This window comes from Oncorhynchus tshawytscha, linkage group LG27 (assembly GCF_018296145.1).
Source record: "Oncorhynchus tshawytscha isolate Ot180627B linkage group LG27, Otsh_v2.0, whole genome shotgun sequence".
Classification (NCBI taxonomy): Eukaryota; Metazoa; Chordata; class Actinopteri; order Salmoniformes; family Salmonidae; genus Oncorhynchus; species Oncorhynchus tshawytscha.
Genome location: NC_056455.1, coordinates 13,360,819 through 13,385,330, shown reverse-complemented (window position 1 = coordinate 13,385,330; position 24,512 = coordinate 13,360,819). Strand labels below are relative to the sequence as shown.

Here is a 24,512-nt window from a genome sequence, read left to right as displayed (position 1 = left end):
GTGGTTAGTGTGGTGGTGGTAAAAGAGTGTGTTTGTACAGGGCATGGGTAAATGAGGGGGAGACAATCAACAAGTATACAGAGCCTTCTGAAAGTATTTATTCCACATGTTGTGTTACAGCCCAAATTCAAAATGGATTATATCGTTTTTTCCCACCCTCAACCATGTACACACAATACCCTATAATGACAAAGTTAAAACATGTTTAGAAATTTTTGCAAATGTATTGAAAATGAAATACAGAAATCTAATTTACATAAGTATATACACCCAAGTCAAAACAAATTAGAATCACCTTGGCAGCGATTACAGCTGTGACTCTGAGTAAGTCTAAGAGCTTTGCACACCTGGATTGTATAATATTTGCACATTATTCTTTTACATTCTTCAAGCTCTGTCAAGTTGTTTGTTGATCATTGCTAGACAGCCATTTTCACTGTAACTGTAACTCGGGATCATTTAACGTCGTCTTGGTAAGCATCTCCAGTGTATATTTGCCCTTGTGGGTTAGGTTATTGCCCTGCTGAAAAGTGAATTTGTCTCTCAGAGTCTGTTGGAAAGCAGACAACCAGATTTTCCTCTAGGATTTTGCCTATGCTTAGTTCTATTCTGTTTCTTTTTATCATAAAATAAACTCCCAAGTCCTTGCTGATGACAAGCATGCCCATAACATGATGCAGCCTCCACCATGCTTGAAAATATGAATTACGTCTCCACATTTTTTACAGTTTTACATTAGCACCTTTCAAACAGGGCTCCTGAAATTATTTAGACTTGCCATAACAAAAGGGTTGAATAGTTAGACTCAAGATATTTTTTTTATTAATTAGTAAACATTTCTAAAAACATCATTCCTCTTTGACATTATTGGGTATTGTGTGTAGGCCAGTGACAGTCTCAATGTAATACATGTTTTATTCAAGCTGGAACACAAAATGAGGAAAAAGGGGTATGAATACTTTGGCGGAACTGGATGTCTAAATCCAGCAAAAGAAGTGTGCGTTGAACTTTGTTGTCACAGTAACAATGTGGGAGGCAGAAGGAAAGGGGGAGGTGTAAAACGGGGGGGTGTAAAAGGACAATGATTAGAGAGTAAACAATGCTGAACGCTATTGCCAAAGGCAGGCACAGGAAGGAAGGTGGGAAGAGAGGGCCGGGCAAAGATGGTTAACTAGAAAGTCTAATGTGGTTACCAGGGGAACATGACGCCCCTCTTTTCTCAGTCTCTCTCATCATTCACTTTCCTCAAGCACTTAATCAGTCTCATAGCAATAGGTTATCTTTAGGGATTATTCCTAATAGACCACCACTGAGTCGAGAACATTCAAGGCCAAAACCCAATACCATTTTTCCTTAGGTGGATGGCAACATGAAAATGGGGACAAGAGCATACCTAAATTAGACTAAGGGGAAACACTGCCGCGCTCTGGGCACCCAGGCCTGTGTTGGGTGTGGTCTGGCAGCTCCCAGGGGAGTAGAATGGCTAGGCTACACGGCGACACTATAGTGACTGACTGCCACCAACAGCGGGAACACTCAAGCGGTCTGCGCCACATGCCTATTGACTGGCTGCCAGGCTCATAATTTAATCTCCAGCCCTGATTCCGCTCAGATACGGTTGGATTAGTGAACCGGCCGCTCCACTAATGGTGTCTGGGTGAGTCGTTCTCCCTGCGTCCTCATCTCTCTCCACCCACTATCTCTTAATCTCACACTCTACAGGTCTTTCTTTGTGCTCCCATTTCTCTCTTGAGCTCTTTTAGATATATCCATCCTTCTTCTCTAGCTTGAAGTAATCAAACATGAAGTAAAAAGGAGCTTCAGCTTTGATTTCACCGAATCCAGTCATGGTAGGTAAGTGGTTATAAGATACCTCATGGAAGGGAGTTAAGAATAATATTTTTTTTATAGTCAAAACAATGTTGTTCTATCTTGATTCTTTCTCCTCTATCTGTGTGTGTCTCTGTGTCAAAACAGAACCACAGACAAAGCTTTTAATTCAAGCAATGGGGTCAACTTCAGGGGCTAAGAGGTCAAAAGCCAATATTCAGTCCTTGGCAGGAGGCATCTTTCCCATTGATTGCCATCATTAGCGTGTCTTTGCACGCCATATAGCCAACCCTTTTCGTTTCCAAGGTGAAAAATGCAGGAATAATGCCTCAAAAACATTTCAGTGTGAGACGGATAGGAAATCCAATTGGCTATCAGGATCCATCCATCTCAGCTGCCTGCTGGTGTCCAGTGAGAGCTGCTCCACTTAAAACCTCATCAGTAATCACTGTTTAATTCCCTCCCTAACAGGCCTGACCCAGGACAAAGACATTAAGAGATGATATTATCTTAAGTCCACCAGAGCATATTGGACACGCATGAGAGAATAAAGCTAGATTAGATATGGACGCATGGGAGGTAGTTTGAGATAATACGCTTTGAGAATATTACTAGGCTATTTTATGTTAGTCAAACACAGATGGATACAGAAAGCCGTAGACAGATAAACAGACCTTGAAAACAAGGCAAAATGAAACCCCTAACAATGGCTAGGGAACAAGTGCATCTACAATGCATCCAATACAAAGTGATGCTCGGCCCTAATATAAGCTAAACTGAAGACAATGATCCTAACAAGACCATTTCAAAACATTCCAAACCTCAAACAATTCCTATAGATACAGGACAGTATATGTACAACAAAACGACTTGAACAAATAAATACCAGATGAAATGAATGATATCTGTGACTGAGCTATCAGGTCACATACTGTATGTTTATTAAATAATCAAATATATATTACTCGGCAGAGAAAGCCTTCCATGCCATAACAATCCTAAAACAGTTCATATCAGTTATGATGCAGGCAGCAACCATTTCACACACACTCCCACTACGCTCACACTAGCAGACGAGTGGGAAAAGGTTACATGCAACACACAGTTGTAATTTATTTTTTTATTTAATGTTTATTTAACTAGGCAAATCAGTTAAGAACAAATTCTTATTTACAATGACGGCCTACACCCTGGAATCGAACCAGGGTCTGTAGTGACGCCTCTAGCACTGAGATGCAGTGCCTTAGGCCGCTGCGCCACTCGGGAGTCCCCATGACGTTTACAAAACATAATTGAAAACAAATCAATGTAAAGAGGAAGAGTGTTTGTGGGGGAAAGCCCAACCGAAACAACCGTTTGGAGTGGAACAATGAGTGTTGGTAAGGGGTCAGGAAAACCTTGAGATGTTGGGTACCTGCCAATACCTGTGGGATTCAGAAGAAGCGTAACAGGGGGAGAGAAGAGAGAGCTAGAGAGAGAATGTTGACATTAAAGACATATATACTGTATATTAATATTCAAATCCGTGCCCTGGTCCACTTCCTCCAAATACACATCACACCCTTCTGACATTCTCACACATTTGTTTATGACCTCTGAGCATGGTGAAAACCCTGACCAGTCACTTCATAAGGTGGACAATTAAGAGTGCTTGCAACATTCCCGCCACATAATGATTCATCGGCTGTCTCGCCCTCTCTGAGGATGGATGGGAGAGGGAAAAGGGAGAGTGAAAGAAAAGAGAAAACCCAGACTAGTACACCCTGGTGGCCTGAACAGAGAACTACACTGTGAGCTCCATCATATATTGGTGGAGAAGCTGTATTGAAAATAACTATCCAATTAGAGCCTTTCATCTTCACAAGCCTGTTGTGGTCCTCGCCTGTATTGATGGCCAGCTTGTGAAATGGTGGCCTGTTGCCATCTAAGGGGCAGATTTCAGAGAGACGCCTTGTTATGTTATCTGGGCCAGACAGTGTTGAGGAGCGATGTCACAGTCGGCTTACCAGCCTCTTTAACAGCCACAGCTTCCCGCCGAGATGTAACATTATGCATTTCCCACAATGTAGCCTGAACTAAATCGGGGGTGGGGTAAGTGATGTAGGGTTATGGGGGCTAAAATGGAAGAAGGGCCAACTCCACCCTCATTACGTTGAACGCTTATTTGTGAGAAGGATGGAGGATTTGACATGGAGAACTTTTGGGCTTCTTGAAAGCCTCTTAACTATGACATTGCAGGGAGATGAATAATACTGAGGGAAACTAGTTCAGACAAACAAGAACTAACAAGAGCTTCTCATGGAAATCCCTCACTTGAAATAACTGCACATGAAAAACCAACACATTGCTATAATAATAATAATAATAAATAATATGTACTTTTATAGTGCTTTTCCAGGACCAAATATGCCAGTCTCTTTGTCACACTTTCCCACCTTTCAGTCATATTGCGATGCACCCTGCTATCCATAGACAAATACACACATTCACATGACATGCCATCAAAACCTCTCTCTCGCACACACACACACTTCCATTTTCTCATACACACCAGCACTTATCCACTCCTATCCCCATCACACACCATCTCTCCACTCCCTCGGAATTACACACAGCCGCTCCCCTGGCATTAACCATCCTGGTAGGGGGGTATGAATTTACCCCAGTGGAATGGTAAAGCAGAGGGGGACTCAGCGAGGGGGCCGAGGGGGTGACAGGTCCTCGTTCACCCAGTGGGCCTTATCTCAGTACCATAATGAGGAGTCAGCAGGGAAGCACAACCAGCCTTATGAGCACAGGCATCATACTGTATTGTGGGGACAATTCTCAGATAATATGAAAGTGTTATGATATAAGCAGAGCAGCCCTCTGTGAATCTAATTGGTTCATCTTCAAAGGGGCCGGGAGCCACAGTGTGCTACTTGAATAGGATGAACTGGCCAGAAAGGTAATTCAGTTCATTGTGACATGTCTGACTCCTGAGACCCTGAAAACAGTTAGAATCAAATGGGAGATGTCGTCAGCGTTACGCAACCATCTTTTCACCTTCAATACCAAATCTACATGCAGCAGGCACAAAACAAGGCTCCTTGATACTTCTCGCTTTGTCCACGCAATAGACAAAGCGTAAGTTTGTTTGTTTATGCCAAACCTCCCCTAGTGAGTCTACAGACCAAAACTGAACTAGGACCAGTGGTTGAGTAACTACCTGGGAGCCTCTTGGTGGGCTGCAGTCTCATGTTGAGGGCCTGGTGTGAGAGTAGGGGGGAGGAGGGCAGCGAGCGTGACACGCCCTCCATGATACGGATGTGCTGCATGCCCTCGGTCACCGGGAGAGGAGGCCCCCCGTAGTCGCCCTCAAATAGCCCGTCACCCTCTGTGGAGCTGCCGCCTGGGAAGAAGACAGAGGTGTCATATAGTCATGTATACTACATTCACACACAGCGACAGAATTTTTCATTTGACATCAACTACTGTTCACAAGAGACCTAAAACCAACACACTGACATATTACATTATCACCACTCACAATATAGTGCAGAGACACACACATCGCTCGCTGACACATTTCATTAACAGCACCCTCAGTATCATCTCCGCCGTGTCAACACCTCCAGTTTTAGACACAGTTCAGGCTGCAGTTTCACCATACATGCTGGCAACCCTCTGCAACTGTCATGCTAGTGTTAACGGATGGGTCCATTTTGTTTCTCTCCCAGACAAGCACCTGCCTGTTGTCTGGTAGTGAAACAGCAGTCTAATTAGGATAGGGTAGGATAGCACAGCCACTAGGGATGCTGGAAGGTCATCCTACCACATATTAAAGTGACAGAAAATGTCAGCTGGAACATTCAATAGCTCCGACTGTGCCAGATATCCAAATATAGCAGAAACTGATGATCAGTAAAAATGTATCCAATTGATCAAGAATAAAAGGCAAAGACTGAATGTGGCATTACTCTATCTTCCCTCTCCTTTCTACAGCACACTAGACGTTTCCCCCGGCAACAACAGGTGGCCTAGTGGAAGGGTCGCTGGTTCAAATCCCCGAGCCGGCAAGGTGGAAAAATCTGCTGTTCTTCCCTTGAGTAAAGGCAGTTAACCCTCCCAACAAGAAATGCTCCTCGGGCACCGATGACATGGACGTGGATTAAGGCAGCCCACCCGCACCTCTCTGATTCAGATGCGGGTGGGCTCCCATGTGACACAGCACAAGGCCACACTAATGAACATGTATTAGTAGACAGGGAAAGGTGGATAGCAAGGTCAAAACAGGCTGTCACAGACAATTCTACACAGAGGAACAGCAGTTTGATTGGAATACACAGTACAGACACACACACCACGCTTGGATTATGTTTTAGCAATTTGAGTCTGTTGATGTTTTAATTGTGTGTAATGTGACTAAGTGTGTGTTCAGCCGTGTGTCTGTGCTAGATGTCTTTTCAGACTATGTAGGAGTCATCCTGTGTACAGCATCAACAACCTGCCACTCCCTTCCCACCAGCCTTAATGCCTTTCACCTTCTCAATCTACGTCTGGATCTGTGCCTATTGGCTAACTCTAATCTAACCACTTCTACATCACTAGGAGGAGTGGGTTTGGTGAGGGGGGCTGAGAGAAAGGGGATAGGGGTGGTGTTAGGGGGATGAAATGCCATTCTGGGCGTTTCAATTCACAGCCAATTAAACTGGTAATGTTATTACTGTGCTGCTGTAACGAGATATGCCACTAGCAGAGATCTCTATCCCTGATCATCTATAATGGACACCCTGATATATATATAAATGAGAGAGAATGTGTGTGTTGGTGTATCTGATACATGTTGATGTGAATAGTTCTAGGTATGTTGGTGTGTGTCTGGTCTAAACAAGGCCACAGACTAAACAAGGCCATGTGCAGGTAGTCCTGCTGCTTAGTGTTTTCTATGGCTGCAGACAGACATAGTACGGCAGAGTGAGACTGCTGCTCAGTCTGTTCATCAGAGTAGCTCTTGTTGTGAAGGTCTCCATTTCCAGGTAAAAGTTATTCTCTCTGCTTAATGGCACACTGTAGGCTAACTGAAGGCATGCTAGCAATACTGTATTGTCGTATACACACACACAACAGGCCTCCTGTCATATGTCCCCACCTAGCCCTCTGGCTCCTCAGAGACAGTATATCAGTCCCTGTGCCCGAGGCCTGAGGCAGAGGAGGGGGAATAAGATACGGATGATGCCGCTACGCCCTTCAATGTCACAAAAGGTAATCTGCCAGCCAGGGGAATTTGCAGTGCTGCAAAAGTGTAATAAAGAGCATAGCTTTAACCTTATGGGAGCCAAATGTATCTTACCGGTATGTAGCAGCAATGACTGTCTCTCTAGGGTGATGGAGTTAAAGGTATGGAGACATCACACAGATATGGGCAATGACTGTATGTACACTACACCATGCTGAATGTCCATGTTGACAGCACTACATACAGTGCCTTGCGAAAGTATTCGCCCCCCTTGAACTTTGCGACCTTTTGCCACATTTCAGGCTTCAAACAAAGATATAAAACAGTATTTTTTTGTGAAGAATCAACAACAAGTGGGACACAATCATGAAGTGGAACGACATTTATTGGATATTTCAAACTTTTTTAACAAATCAAAAACTGAAAAATTGGGCGTGCAAAATTATTCAGCCCCCTTAAGTTAATACTTTGTAGCGCCACCTTTTGCTGCGATTACAGCTGTAAGTCGCTTGGGGTATGTCTCTATCAGTTTTGCACATCGAGAGACTGAAATTCTTTCCCATTCCTCCTTGCAAAACAGCTCGAGCTCAGTGAGGTTGGATGGAGAGCATTTGTGAACAGCAGTTTTCAGTTCTTTCCACAGATTCTCGATTGGATTCAGGTCTGGACTTTGTCTTGGCCATTCTAACACCTGGATGTTTATTTTTGAACCATTCCATTGTAGATTTTGCTTTATGTTTTGGATCATTGTCTTGTTGGAAGACAAATCTCCGTCCCAGTCTCAGGTCTTTTGCAGACTCCATCAGGTTTTCTTCCAGAATGGTCCTGTATTTGGCTCCATCCATCTTCCCATCAATTTTAACCATCTTCCCTGTCCCTGCTGAAGAAAAGCAGGCCCAAACCATGATGCTGCCACCACCATGTTTGACAGTGTGTTCAGGGTGATGAGCTGTGTTGCTTTTACGCCAAACATAACGTTTTGCATTGTTGCCAAAAAGTTCAATTTTGGTTTCATCTGACCAGAGCACCTTCTTCCACATGTTTGGTGTGTCTCCCAGGTGGCTTGTGGCAAACTTTAAACAACACTTTTTATGGATATCTTTAAGAAATGGCTTTCTTCTTGCCACTCTTCCATAAAGGCCAGATTTGTGCAATATACACCTATTGTTGTCCTATGGACAGAGTCTCCCACCTCAGCTGTAGATCTCTGCAGTTCATCCAGAGTGATCATGGGCCTCTTGGCTGCATCTCTGATCAGTCTTCTCCTTGTATGAGCTGAAAGTTTAGAGGGACGGCCAAGTCTTGGTAGATTTGCAGTGGTCTGATACTCCTTCCATTTCAATATTATCGCTTGCACAGTGCTCCTTGGGATGTTTAAAGCTTGGGAAATCTTTTTGTATCCAAATCCGGCTTTAAACTTCTTCACAACAGTATCTCGGACCTGCCTGGTGTGTTCCTTGTTCTTCATGATGCTCTCTGCGCTTTTAACGGACCTCTGAGACTATCACAGTGCAGGTGCATTTATACGGAGACTTGATTACACACAGGTGGATTGTATTTATCATCATTAGTCATTTAGGTCAACATTGGATCATTCAGAGATCCTCACTGAACTTCTGGAGAGAGTTTGCTGCACTGAAAGTAAAGGGGCTGAATAATTTTGCACGCCCAATTTACCAGTTTTTGATTTGTTAAAAAAGTTTGAAATATCCAATAAATGTTGTTCCACTTCATGATTGTGTCCCACTTGTTGTTGATTCTTCACAAAAGAATACAGTTTTATATCGTTATGTTTGAAGCCTGAAATGTGGCAAAAGGTCGCAAAGTTCAAGGGGGCCGAATACTTTCGCAAGGCACTGTAACCACCAGATGAATTGATACAATCGCCACACCATCACAGACATACAACGATGAGCTCCACAAGTTATTTTCTTTGAGATCGTACTGTAGATTATGAGCAAAGTGAGCCATGTGTCTGGAATGCACAGTGAACAGGGGAGGGATGGTCCAGACACTTAGTATTGCATGTCTAGTGACAGAGATTAGAGTTAATACAACCCTGAGGGAGAGAGGGGGAAAGAATGAGAAAGAGAGAGCGAAAACTGTCCTAGTGTTTGAGCTCCGGTTGCACTCCTCTAGTTATGAAACAGTAGATGGAAAGGAAGGGAGGATGAGAGGAGGAGTGGAAGAGGAGGAGAGGAAGATGTGCCCGTCCTGTTCTGTTTTTTAATGCTGCTACTACTGTAGATCTCTTCAGTACATCTGCGTGGGAAGGTAAAGTATAAGGTACCACACACACACACACACACACACACACACGCGCATCAGATGGCATCAGACAGGAAGCTGGCCTGTTGTGTTGAGCTCTTCCGAACGGCTCGGCCTCCAAACAACAGATAGACCGAGCGGACGGATGGCCAGTTACACAAGAGTGAGGGCCGGCCATGTGGTGTGTGTGTGTGTCTCTGTGTGAGAGAGAGTGACTGAGTGAATGACGTGAGAGAGCGAGATATTGAAGGAGATGGAGACTACAATTTCCACCACATGGCCATGTACGCAATTAATATAATCACTAACTTTACTGCGGAGGTAAAATGTCACACCCTTTGCTCCACATGAAAATGCCTTCTTGAGCTTCTCTCACAATGTGTAGGAAGAGCCTTAACCACCCGAATGGATGAATGCAGAGACATGATAGGAAATGCACCCCGTCACTAAATGACTTCAGAGTCCCAGGCAGGCAGCTCTAAGCCTGGGAGAGCAAGGAGGGAGCAGACTAATCACCAGTGAGAACTGCCACGAGGGAAGGAGGTAAAAAGTGGTAAAAAAGTGTCACTGGAACGGAACTGCAACAGACTGTGTGAAGGAATTCATACGCTGCTTTGATCAATAACCCACCACACAAATGGCCAAGGATGTCAGGGAAAATCGGATTTGCGGTATGACACAGTGTTAAAACACTAGCTATGACTGAGGTGTTTTCTGTCCCCTCAGGGAGATCAAAGGGACTCTAGAGTGGTGTGGCAGGAGAGCTTTCCCCCTAACGAATGGTCCAGGATCAGCTATATTATAATGGTTAGGGGTAAGATTTGAGGTTGTTTTTATCTGATCCTAACTAGATAAGTGATTATGGGGAAACATTTACTTTGAGTGAATTTTACAACGCTGACAGTGGAAAGGACGTTCAGTCACCCTGACAAAATACATAGTGTACTGAACAGTTCGGAAGCAGTCAAAGAAACGAGGCAAAGGACAGCAAAGAGTGAGCAGTTGAAAGCGGGGGAAAGGAGGCTAGTTTGTGAGTGTTTGTTCATGCATTTGATCATTTGGTTGCCTGTTTGTGTTGTCTAGCCTAAGCATTGCCACACATTTCCTCTTTTAGTATTGGTTTTGTCAGATGAATTTATGTATTAGAATTAGGCCTAGCTGACCTTTGTGTAATAGGAGGACTACCAAGGCCCATAATGCACTGTTTTCCACACACACACTTTTGTTGAAATGTAAGACCATTTTGGCGTAGTATCTTTTCACCATTAAACATACTATTTTCCCTAAACTAACCCTAACCTGATTCCCCAAAACCCTAACCCTTAAGCTTAACATAGTATTAGAACAAATTCAGGACCTGACTTTTCAAAAAAGTTAGTTTTTCTACTCAGGACTTTAAGGTGAAGTGTTAGGACTTTGCGGTCCTGACACACACACACACACACACACACACACACACACACACACACAATGCCCTGAAAACAAAGACTCCACAGGATGGGGGAGTAGTGACAGAAAGCGGCAGAGATCTCAATTTATGTACAATGTGTAGAGAGACTGCTCACCTAATGAAAAATCACTCCACTAAAATCTGAGCACTGATCTGCCTAGTGTCCTTGAGTCTGAAATAGAGCGCAGGACAGGGGTTACAGCATCATCCCACATCATTCAACTCTCCCTCTCTCTGCTCTATTACCATAGCACGGGGAGAGCAGCATTGTGAGGCAGAGGAGGACAGAGAAAGAGAGAACGAGGGAGAAACTAAAGATGAAGAAAATAAAGAAACGTTGATCCTATAATTTTTAATGACCTAAACCTCACAGTTTAATAAATGTTGTCTATGGACAAATTAAATAAATTATCTAGGCTAATTACCTACAATATGGGTTGACTGGAAAAGTTCCATACAAATGTCTCCTGTAGGTTTGATTATATCAGGTCCAGCATGTTGAAAAGCAATTGTTCTAGTACATTACACCCCCCCCCCCCCCACAGAACCCAGCAGCTTGGGTCCTAAGTCCAAAGCATGGCATAAACTTGCTCTGTGTGGAACTGCCCAAAGTCCCAACAACCACCCCAACACCAGATGGGGGGGTAATCATGCTAACATCATAGTATAAGACCATGGCTGCTAATGATAGCATTCTAACACCATAGCCAACAGTAGGACCACAAAGAGCCATTGGCAGAAAGTGGAACGCCATACGGTGCTCTGGCATAAAGCCACGTACTTGACGCAACTCTCCCTAGTCACACACACGGCGCAGAGGGGGCGGTTACGTCAGCTGCTTGTGTCATGAGAACACATGTTCCATCCTGTGTTGTCATGTAGCCTTCCCTAAAGGCTGTTGCCTATAACCAACCCGACGTGCCCTGGAGCACTACCCTATGGCAGCCTTTCCCACATGGTGGATCCCAACCAATTACACTGGGTTGCAAGCTTAAGACTGGGCTGTGGCAGGAAGAATTGTTTGGTAACACTATTTTTCAGCTGGCACCTAGTAGTTATTTACACACTTATAGTGGGGTATCAATGGTTACTTTCTGGCACTTTGAATAATTCAACATGCCTGGTGCCTCTTCACATCATCTAGGCTAGCTTAATATTCAGAGACATTCTCTAGTTCTCTCCACTTTGTCTGGTGAGACACACCACATGGATCAATATGAGAGCAGCCCTGACATCCACGAAGCGGACACATTACAGTGACTGGGTGTTCACTCACACTCTTAATTAGGCAATAAAGGGGCTCTGGGCTCTGTGGAAGCCACATGTATGACGTATTTACAAGACAGGTGGGATTCAATAACTGTAAATGTGATACTAGTAAACTGCAAGAAGTCTCTATTTGAAATGGGTGAAGCCAACATTTGAATGAATTCCTCTAAGAAAGGTCCAATACCGGCAATAACCATACCCTACGTATGTGTACATTGTGTCTGAAAGTAGTTATTAATCAGACATGTAAAATTTAAATGATATAGAACTTGTAATAAATGCATGTACTAGTCATAGCTAGAGAATGCAAGACAATCTATTCTAATTATGTGGACGGATGAATTGTACTCTGAAGTAGGGGGTTTACACTTAATGTATCCAATATGCACATTAGGAGTGAACCTATACCTATTTGAACAGGGCCAGAGACCCCTGATGAAGACAAATGTCTGCTCTGACCTTGGTCTACTCTGAGCTGAAGGTGACCAGCTTGTGTTCCTCCAGTTCCAAATCAATCCAATACTTTTTCACATGCTTCGTAAACAACAGGTGTAGACTAACAGTGAAATGCTTACTTACGGGTCCTTTTCCAACAATGCAGAGTTAAAGATGAAAAAATATAGGAGGAATAAATGCACAGTGACTAACATATAATAATGACGAGTAAAAGTAACATGGCAATACACGGGGAGAAGCAGTATCGAGTCGATGTGCAGTGGTACGAGGTAATTGAGGTAGCTATGTACTGTACATATTGGTAGGGGTCAAGTGACTAGGCAACAGGATAGATAAGACAGTAGCAGCAGCAGCATGTGTGGCGTCAGTATGCAGGTGTGCGGCGTCAGTATGCAGGTGTGCGGCGTATGTTATGTGTGTGTGGGGGTACAGTATGTAGTGTGTTGGGGTGTGTATGTGTGTGTTGGGGTGTCAGTGTAAGTACTGTATGTGGTGAGTGTGTGTCCACAGCGTCCATGAGAGAGAGTTTGTGCTAAAAAGGGTCAATGCAGCTAGTCATTTGAATAGCTATTTTAGCGGTCTGGTTAGCGGTCCCTCTGAGTGGGACACAGAGGCTATAGACCAGACTTATAGGGTCTGGAGTTTTTCCTAGCCGAGGGTTAGCAAGCGATAACGTACGATAACCTTACTTGCCAGGCTTATTTTGTTACTACAAATACTAATTATTTTTTCTCTCTAAATATAATTATACATGGGGGAAACAAGACCTGAGGTAGCATAACTCAATATACAATTCTAATCATCTGCTGTTTTCTCTTTGCTGTGGGGAATATTGGCCTGCTTTTTTGGAGCATGTGAGGAGCTAAGTGTTCCACATGGTTCCAGATGTTAAAGCCTTGTACAGCCTAGCAAACATTATAAACACGCACTTCCAGTTGTAACGTGTGACGTGCTAAGGGATGCTAGTTAAGGTTTCTGTGTGTGTTTCTGGCCTGGAGATAGAAGCAATGCTTGGGCGTAGACCTGCGCTGTTGAATAATTCAGCGTTCTGGCTGGTCAAGGGGAGGGCTGTGTGTGCGTGCGTGTTTCTGGGCTGTGTGTGAGCGAGAGCATGAGGGAGTGGGTTAGCCCGCGAGAGGAGGAGAAAATAGAGGAGACGAGACAAAACCCCGGGCTGTGAGCCACCACTCCTCCACTCCTGTTTTCTATCGGTTCTGTTCTGTTCCTCCTCTCTGTCCGTCTGTCTCTCATCAAGTGCTCCACTGGGCTCTCTCGCTCTCTCCAAACAAAGCATGCTAAAGTTCATCTGGTGGCGTCTGCTACAAGGATGGCTTCGCTAGCAGAGCACTATTTATCCAAGGTTATAAAAGGGCCCAGAGGTTTTCCTAATGACCTGACCTGTTCCTAAAAATTCACTGAGATGGAAGTAACCAGACATTCAGTTTAAAATCGAAGGCATCTTCTAGCAACAGGCTAAAGCTAATGGCAGAGGTGTAGACAATGGCATCATGCAGTGTCATAAGATGGTTGCCTCAATGGACACTACAACATGTTGCTGGGAGTATTGATGAAACCATGGCTTAATGACAGGGGGGGGGGACAGCAATCCTGTGCTTCAAAGGATGACATTGGGAGACATTTGAGCTTCATAGAGCTTCATGAGCCTGTATTGCTGTAAACAGGGGTGGTAAGTAGCTGATGAATGTTGTGAGAGGCTGTGTGGATCCACAGTGTTTGCTGCCTGCTGTGCTCAGCGGCAGGCGTTGCATGATAAAGCCCATAAATCCAGCAGCGTCGGGATAATTCACTGACGGGAGGAGAAGGAGAAGAGGGGAAAGAAAAGGAGGAGAGAAGCGCGTCACAGTGACCTTGTGTACCATGATGCTACATATAGGGAGTTAGCGGGACCCAAGAGATACAATGTGAGAACATTAAAGCAACGTTGTGACAACACTATTATACAGATGATATGGGACATGGACACAGTATCAGAGTGCTACAGAAGATTACTCCTCACAAAACCCAGACATAATTAGAATGGAGTAATAGCCTTCCTTCTTCAAGATCCCTTTTACCCTGTACAAATCTCCCACTTTACTACCACCAACGCACCCCCCAGACCGTCACATTGCCTCCACCATGCTTGACAGATGGCGTCATGCTCTCTTCCAGCATATTTTCAGTTTTTCTGCGTCTCACGAATGTTCTTCTTTGTGATCCGAACACCTCAAACTAAGATTTGTCTTTTTTTCCAATCTTCCTCTGTCCAGGGTCTTTTTTTTGCCCATCTTAATCTTTTCTTTTTATTGGCCAGTCTGAGATACGTCTTTTTCTTTGCAACTGCCTAGAAGGACAGCATCCCGGATTCGCCTCTTCACTGTTGACATTGAGAAGGGTGTTTTGCGGGTACTATTTAATGAAGCTGCCAGTTGAGGACTTGTTCGGCACCTGTTTCTGAAACTAGACACAAATGTACTTGTCCTCTTGCTCAGTAGTGCACCGGGGCCTCCCACTACTCTTTCTATTCTAGAGCCAGTTTGCTCTGTTCTGTGAAGGGAGTAGTACACAGCGTTGTATGAGATCTTCAGTTTCTTGGCAATTTCTTGCATGGAATAGCCTTTATTTCTCAGAACAAGAATAGACTGATGAGTTTCCGAAGAAAGTTCTATGTTTCTGGCCATTTTGAGCCTGTAATCGAGCCCACAAATGATGACGCTCCAGATACTCAACTAGTCTAAAGAAGGACAGTTATTGCTTCTTTAATCAGAACAACAGTTTTCAGCTTTGCTAACATAATTGCAAAAGGGTTTTCTAATGATCAATTAGCCTTTTAAAATGATAATCTTGGATTAGCTAACAACGTGCCATTGGAACACAGGAGTGATGGTTGCTGATAATGGGCCTCTGTAGACCTATGTAGATATTCCATTAAAAATCAGCAGTTTGCAGCTACAATAGTCATTTACAACATTAACATTGTCTACACTCTATTTCTGATCAATTTGATGTTATTTTAAAAAATGGACCAACATTTTTTGCTTTTCTTTCAAAAACGAGGACATTTCTAAGTGTCCCCAAACTTTTGAGTGGTAGTGTATGTCAACAATCTTTCCTCCAAAGGACTATTCTATGGCTTACATTTTGTAAAAGTCCCCCAAATCATGGTATTTTTTTTTGTCTGGGTTTTGTGAGGAATCACTCAGAAATGTTGTGGGAGTGCAAGTGCAAGAACAGTTTGGAAATGTAATGTTTCTGCTGAGCCACTGTACTGTGTGGTGGGCACTTATCTAACCAGCCGCCCCCAGCAAACACTCAACCATGCCCACCTTCACCAGCCACTCACTACACTCATTACCCACATACTCTACACACTCATACTGGGCTATGGATTGGCCAGAAGAGAACAATACCATTAGCTGTATTTTCTCTCTGGGTGGTTAATGATGTGATGATTTTAAAGCAAGTCATTTCCTCTCTATTCAGAAGCCATCAGTGCTTCCCTGCTGCTAGGCATTAGAGCAAAGTTAAAGCAGAATAAGAAGCGCAGCAGAGAAACTTCACAGGCAGAGCAACCTGATCCCATTGTGCCCTGCCTCTCTCTCTCTCCCTCTCAAGAACCCAGAGTAGGCGAGAGATACTGACAGTGGAGGGATGTGTGTGTGTGTTTAGAGGGGAGAGGCTGAAAAGGAGAGGGGGAATATGTGTGAGAATGAGAGTGTGGGACTGTGCATGGGAGGGTGAGGGGTGTGAGTGAGTAAAAAATAAAGCACGTTGATGGGATGAGTGTGTGTACGTGATTGGATGCGTGTCTCCAAGTGACATCAATAAGGGATCATAGCTTTCACCTAGATTCACCTGGTCAGTCTATGCCATGGAAAGTGCAGGTGTACTTAATGTTTTGTATACTCAGTATGTGTGTGTGAGTGTGTAACACGTCTGTGTGTAACATGTGTAACACGTATGTGTGTGTGCTCTGCCTTCATCTGCAGGAGCTCTGTGCTGCTAGGGAGGGGAGGAAACAGCTACTTCGCATCATTAGGCTGCCCGTGCTTGCGACTCGCCAGAGAGAGAGAAATCATACATGCAGCTCACACAACTGTGTGAGAGACGTTCCATGTTCTACACACCCCAGCCCCTTCCCCACCCATAACCTGTCACACCAGAGAAAGAGTGGGAGCAGGCGCATAATGGTCTGGAGAGAGAAAACGATAGTACATGAGGCAGAATCAGAAACCGAGAGAGAAGCATTTCATAGCAGAGAACCACACTGAAAAGATCAGAACTGGCAGTCATCCTGATTGACATCCAGTGGGCAGTGCTGCACTAGCTAGCTAGTACTCAGAGGCGTGTGCATCACAGAGCAGCTAAAGGACAGTCATCCCAGCAGTCTCAGCAGTAAACACCAACTTCTCTGAACCCGATCACAACTACCTGTCCCTTCTCTATGGCCCCTAGACTCCCCCCCCACCCCTAGATTCCACCCTCCTATGTAAGTACCCTAGCCAGGTAAAGCTTGAGTCAGTCTCACCTCAGTTAGTAGAAAAGGTCTGCGTCTCCAGCTAGTAAAATCCTGTACCCTGGTAAACTACTTGAAGGACGTGGCATAGAGATAAGGCAATAGAGGCACACAAATTATGAGGAATAAAAAAAGGAGAGGGAAGAGGAGGAGAGGAGTAAGAGAGAGAGAGAAATGGAGAGCTGTAGACAGAGAGTGAGCTCTGCAGTGTTGAAAGCAAGTGCCAGGTATTGGCGCACGCGCAGGAACACACACAAGGACAGACACACAGGAACAGGCAGGCGGGTGAACTCGCCCTCCCCCTCCTTCCCTCGCCCACTCGATAGCAGCAAGTTAGCTCGCTCTCCCTCTTCCCTCCCTCAGACACAGAAAACACTCGGAAGCTCTAAAAGGCAGACTGACTGCAATGTCCTTCTTGATCAACCACATAAACGCATCACGCTCAGCAAACCCAGAAATCCTAATAACTGTATAGACAATAGTACAGACACATACTTGATCCATGCATCCTTATGTAAGCCCACTCCGATACATATATAGACCCCCCCACATCACGTAAACATGATTATTCACAAAACAACTCGTCACATCAAAGGGAACAGTGTTTGTGAACACAACCTTCAATCCAAGTGAGGGCACATTCTGAATAGCCGTGCATAGGAATATAGTTCCACTGAACTACTGAGTAGTAGTAGGTAAAAAAAAAAACTATTTCCGGGTATCCAGAGGTGTTGAGACAAAATGCTATTTTAAAATGGGAAGCCTTTCCTTCCTCTCCAGGTCGCTCTTCCTCTGAACTAGAGAGGTTGTTCCTGTACAGGCACAATGGTGATGAACACACACACAGAGTATGTCTGCTGTGAACTTTATACATTGAATGTGAGTATAAATGACAGTTCCTTTGCTTACAAAGTTTGTGCATGTGTGCGTCTCTTTGATTATGTTTGTGTGTGTGTGTGTGTGTGTGTCTGTGCGAAAACATGTGTTTTAGCATGTGTACGTGCACAAAGTGAATATGGATTGCATACGTATCCATCTGTAAACTCCATAAAGAGTTCCACCCGACGATCTGAGGTGACACTTTCCCACGGGGCTGAATTCCAAAGAGGACAGGTTCACACACACAAGCTGATGGTGGAGCTTTATAGTGCTGTAAACAACCCTATAAACCTGTAATGCATCAACACCACACCAAGACGTTACTTGAGTCTGGCCATGCGTAACCTACTGAAAACTATAGGCATCCTACCAGACCACATGATTACAATGGTAGGTAGTCGGCATCAGAGTCGATAGTACAACAGCAAAGTAAACTGCCTAGCAAAAGGACTTAATCCTCTTAATCAGATCCTAGATCTGTGGTTAAGGGCAACTTCCACCTTTACCAATAGAGAAGGGGAATAACACTTTTACAACAGCAGCTTGTCTGGTCTCCACCTACTGAATCATCTACTATACAAGTTAGAATCACTTACACAAATCATGGAGACAGATCTGAATCATCTACTACACAAGTGTGAATCACCTCTATATGAATCATGGAGACAGATCTGAAACAAATCTACAGGGGTACCATTCGGTCAATTTTCGCTAGGCTACTGGCTGGATGTGAGAAGGTTAGGGTTGATGACATTGATAAACCAGTGAGCTAAGCGAGACTGGGGCAGATCGTCTGCAGCCTCGGAGCCACGTGACACTGCGTAAAGCCTCGACTGGAGAGATTAGGTCTCTAATGACTGTATCAGTCACTTGGAGGGCTGGGTGTAACATCAGTCACACACTGGGCCTCCTGGTGCAGAGTTCCATGCCAGAGTCTAGTGTCTGTTACTACTGAACTGAGTTTAGACTGGTTTAGAAGGGGATACTCCTGGTGCAGGCTCTTTTGGTGCAAGATTGTACCAGGGTAGAGACTGCCCAGAGGGAATTGTTAGCAGGGGAATAGGCTGTACTAAGTCCTCCCATTTTATGTAGCTGGCACTGACTTTCATGAAACGCATTCTTTTACAATATAGTTTCTCTCTGTTGTAGACTGACTGCAGTGAGCAATACACTCCTATGTCCTCTCCTGTAGCTTGTTCCTTTGGGGATTTGAGCGAGCTATGTGCTATGATGACCTGCCAAGTTACATAAGGTGATCCTTGTGTTGAAGCAACACCTGGTGTTTGAGAAGCATTCAGCTCCTATAATCCCCACACTCCTCTACGTTGTCATTCATCATTCCAAGGGATCTAAAGGTTCTACACACAAAGGTGGAAGGAAGGGTTCCCTAGAGAGAGACTGATGTGATGGATGGGAGAAGAGGAAGGGTAGTGAGGTTGTCTTACAGCTGAGCCCCTCAGTAGTGTTGCAGGCAGAGCCTGAGCCGCACAGTAGCCCCCATCTTCCTGGCCTTGCTCCAGGGATGCTTTCTTTCCACAGGCAGCAGGGACTCTGGGGGCAGGGGGAGTAGAGCTGGGGAGGTAGGGATAGAGGAATGTAGGTAGGGGCCAGCCGTTCCGCCAGATGAATGGATCCTGTCTGGATGGGCATCCACCCAGGATCTGGGCAGTGGGCCAGAGCCTGTCAGCGGGCATGGGCAGTGAGACGGAGAGAGAGAACCATGGAGAGAAGCAGATCAGGGAAGTGGAGAGAGGGAGAAGGGGAAGTGGAAGGAGGAGTGTGGACTGATAAGAGTGAGGTAGATAAACGCATTAGCGCCAGAGATTTGATAGAGCAAATAAATAAAATGTGTCCGATAGTCTTACTATAGCCTCTGTTGGGCAAACAAGAGGACACTGAATTACAAAAATCAACTCCATTAGCACAATCATTTAGAGGAGGATACATCTTTGGAGAAAATATAATGTGTTTGATTCAGACAATGTTAACATGGTGCACCTCAGAACAGAACCCATTAGTAGAGCTGCATGTCTTGGTTGTAAATCATACCTGACAAGCTGCCGGCTTCAGCACCATCATTCCCACAAGTGCTATTTAAAGAGGTAAAGTAAATTCTGCGGAAGATAACCTCATCACCAAACGGGAAGTAATGAATGAACATGGTGGGGATGATGGGAGGGGACAGCCTGCCTAGTAACTAAGGTCCACAGCTGCTGTGAAAATCTCTAATTTTGTCGATGTGCACAGCTTCCTTACATAACGTGTGGCTCTGCGCCTGATTGGTCTCGGTTGCATGAGCCTCTAAATTTGATTGGATTTCATTGACGCTGCTGACAAAAAAGCTTGCAATTAGCAGGCGGTGCAGGGACAGGCACAACGGCCTTGGCTGGCAATGACAGTCACCAGAGCCATTGAGCAGCGTTAGCCAGCAAAGTTTGCTGCAGCTGACACACAGATCCCCTGGTCCCTTTCCATCATCCGCTTTCAAGGCTGCATCCATACAAGCTGCTTAGCCATAGCACACCGAGTGTCCCAGTGCTATAGTCGTATGCTGCATTTTGGAGAGGAATTAGCATCCACCAGAATGTGTATATAGTGGTATAAAGTGGGTGACTGAACCCCTTCAAATGGGGTAGGTGAGGTGAGGCATTTACTCTTGGGGATAAAATTGTCTGACTTAACTTTAACACTGAGCTCTACAGCAGTGTAGAAATAACAATTGAATACAGAACTGCCTTGGCTTGTTCCAGGAAACCCTGCGGATCTGCCTTACAATCTACACGTGTTATGACATGTCCTAAATGTTTACCGCAGTCGGTGCAGGGTTGGGAGATTATGTTTCTTTCTCACTCTGCACACGATATTGCACCATGTTGCAGTTGGCTGTCGCTAACGTCAGCTTTGATTCTTATCCAAGAGGTTAAGGAATCTGGAGGCTAGTAACCATCAATCCCAAGGTGACATGTGTTTTCCAGTGTGGTGAGATTGTTCATGTTTACTTGGCAAGTGCTGGTTGCTTGGATTTAATTTATGCCAAACATATGCTGAGGATATCGAAAGGTTGCTGGATCGAATCACCAAGCAGACAAGGTAAAAAATAAATTAAAAAACAGTCTTTCTGTCCCCCGCTAGCGGAACCCCTCAACAACATTCCGCTGAAAAGGCAACGGGCAAAACTCAAAAATATTTTTTTGAAATATGTAACTTTCATACATTCACAAGTGCAATTCACCAAATGAAAGATTAACAAAAAGTTGATCTACCCATCGTGTCCGATTTCAAAAAGGCTTTACAGCAAAAGCACAACATATGATTATGTTAGGTCAGAGCCTAGTCACAAAAACACACACAGCCATTTTCCAGCCAAAGAGAGGAGTCACAAAAAGCAGAAATAGAGATAAAATTAATCACTAACCTTTGATGATAAGGTGGCATAGCAGTTCAGACGTCTTTTGTCCTCGTCTTGTCGTGTCCTGTATCTATATATATTTACAACTTTTTTCACGTACATTTTATTTTTATTTTCCATCAACTCATCTTCAAAACACTCTCCTGCAACCCGCCTCACCAATTTATATTTATAAAAAAGTATTATTTACCTCAAATCTGTAATCCTCCAAGAAGCTAGCCAGAAACTCCAAGAAGCTAGCCTGAAACTAGCCAGAAGCTAGTTAGCTTCTTTACTGGCAAATCGTTAGTATTCAGCTAACCACGGTTTGTGGTCATCAGCTATCCTTTAGCTCGAAAATCTATCGCCAGTTCTCACGGGGCAGCGCGGCTCAGAACGGAACATACCGGACCAATTTTTCTCTCCATGTCCCTGGATTTCGACTGCTCTCTGGACATTCATACCTGGATCTCACAGCTAGCTAGCTGCTACCCGTGTGACTATCGGCCTTCGTCGATTCCGGAGCAAACATCAATTATTCCGGAGCTAGCCAGCTCCGTCAATCACTCCTGAGTTCCATCAATCACTCCTGGGCTGCAGTCACCTATCCGGACCCGTTTTACTGCCTACGCGGAGCCCCACCGGGCCTTCACAACTGGACTGCCGACGTTATCTACCCGAAGGAGATCCGGCTGGCTCCTCCGTCGCGACGTTACCTGAACGCCCATCTGCGGCCTGCTAACCGTTAGCCGTCTTACCGGCTGCTATCTGAATAGACAATCGGACAATTTATTTATTTTTATTATTATGTTTTCTTCTTGGGCCTCTATAACTATATCTATTGTTTTTATTTTTGTTGTTGTTGTGTGTTTTGGATTAATCCCCTCTACCACACGGAACCCCACTAATCTACTGACGGAACGCAAGAGGTGGCTAACAACAGACCTCCATCCTATGCTAGCTTGCTACCGATGGCCTGGCTAGCTGTCTAAATCGCCGTGACCACCAACCAACCTCTCCACTCACTGGACCCTTTTGATCACTCGACTAAGCATGCCTCTCCTTAATGTCAATATGTCTTGTCCATTGCTGTTCTGGTTAGTGTTTATTGGCTTATTTCACTGTAGAGCCTCTAGTCCTGCTCACTATACCTTATCCAACCTATTAGTTCCACCACCCACACATGCAATGACATCTCCTGGTTTCAATTATGTTTCTAGAGACAATATCTCTCTCTTCATCACTCAATACCTAGGTTTACCTCCACTGTATTCACATACTACCATACCTTTGTCTGTACATTATACCTTGATGCTATTTTACCGCCCCCAGAAACCTCCTTTTACTCTATGTTCCAGACGTTCTAGACGACCAATTCTCATAGCTTTTAGCCGTACCCTTGTTCTACTCCTCCTATGTTCCTCTGGCGATGTAGAGGTGAATCCAGGCCCTGCAGTGCCTAGCTCCACTCCTATTCCCCAGGCGCTCTCTTTTGACGACTTCTGTAACCGTAATAGCCTTGGTTTCATGCATGTTAACATTAGAAGCCTCCTCCCTAAGTTTGTTCTATTCACTGCTTTAGCACACTCTGCCAACCCGGATGTTCTAGCTGTGTCTGAATCCTGGCTTAGGAAGACCACCAAAAATTCAGAAATTTTAATTCCAAACTACAACATTTTCAGACAAGATAGAACTGCCAAAGGGGACGGTGTTGCAATCTACTGCAAAGATAGCCTGCAGAGTTCTGTCCTACTATCCAGGTCTGTACCCAAACAATTTGAACTTCTACTTTTAAAAATCCACCTCTCTAAAATCAAGTCTCTCACCGTTGCCGCCTGCTATAGACCACCCTCTGCCCCCAGCTGTGCTCTGGACACCATATGTGAACTGATTGCCCCCCATCTATCTTCAGAGTTCGTGCTGCTAGGCGACCTAAACTGGAACATGCTTAACACCCCAGCCATCCTACAATCTAAACTTGATGCCCTCAATCTCACACAAATTATCAATGAACCTACCAGGTACCTCGCCAAAGCCTTAAACACGGGCACCCTCATAGATATCATCCTAACCAACTTCCCCTCTAAATACACCTCTGCTGTCTTCAACCAAGATCTCAGCGATCACTGCCTCATTGCCTGCATCTGTAATGTGTCAGCGGTCAAACGACCTCCACTCATCACTGTAAAACGCTCCCTGAAACACTTCTGCGAGCAGGCCTTTCTAATTGACCTGGCCGGGGTATCCTGGAAGGATATTGATCTCATCCCGTCAGTAGAGGATGCCTGGATATTTTTTTTAAATGCCTTCCTAACCATCTTAAATAAACATGCCCCATTCAAGAAATTTAGAACCAGGAACAGATATAGCCCTTGGTTCTCCCCAGACCTGACTGCCCTTAACCAACACAAAAACATCCTATGGCGTTCTGCATTAGCATCGAACAGCCCCCGTGATATGCAGCTGTTCAGGGAAGCTAGAAACCATTATACACAGGCAGTTAGAAAAGCCAAGGCTAGCTTTTTCAAGCAGAAATTTGCTTCCGGCAACACTAACTCAAAAAAGTTCTGGGACACTGTAAAGTCCATGGAGAATAAGAACACCTCCTCCCAGCTGCCCACTGCACTGAAGATAGGAAACACTGTCACCACTGATAAATCCACCATAATTGAGAATTTCAATAAGCATTTTTCTACGGCTGGCCATGCTTTCCACCTGGCTACTCCTACCCCGGTCAACAGCACTGCACCCCCAACAGCAACTCGCCCAAGCCTTCCGTATTTCTCCTTCTCCCAAATCCATTCGCAACAAAGCATCCTTCACTCATGCTGCCAAACATACCCTTGTAAAACTGACCATCCTACCAATCCTCGACTTTGGCGATGTCATTTACAAAATAGCCTCCAATACCCTACTCAACAAATTGGATGCAGTCTATCACAGTGCAATCCGTTTTGTCACCAAAGCCCCATATACTACCCACCATTGCGACCTGTACGCTCTCGTTGGCTGGCCCTCGCTTCATACTCGTCGCCAAACCCACTGGCTCCATGTCATCTACAAGACCCTGCTAGGTAAAGTCCCCCCTTATCTCAGCTCGTTGGTCACCATAGCATCTCCCACCTGTAGCACACGCTCCAGCAGGTATATCTCTCTAGTCACCCCCAAAACCAATTCTTTCTTTGGCCGCCTCTCCTTCCAGTTCTCTGCTGCCAATGACTGGAACGAACTACAAAAA

At 44.7% G+C, this 24,512-nt stretch overlaps 1 protein-coding gene across 4 annotated transcripts in view; it reads right to left on the bottom strand.

Moving 5' to 3' along the window:
- The window catches only part of LOC112225753 (protein TANC2), a 145,353-nt gene that overhangs the window by 45,425 nt on the left and 75,416 nt on the right, over positions 1–24,512 (bottom strand). For all 4 annotated transcript variants that reach the window (XM_042307448.1, XM_042307447.1, XM_042307450.1 and 1 more), the window contains exon 4: positions 5,039–5,221. In XM_042307448.1, coding sequence (XP_042163382.1) covers positions 5,039–5,221 — 183 coding nt within the window. The remainder of the gene's footprint in view (positions 1–5,038; positions 5,222–24,512) is intronic.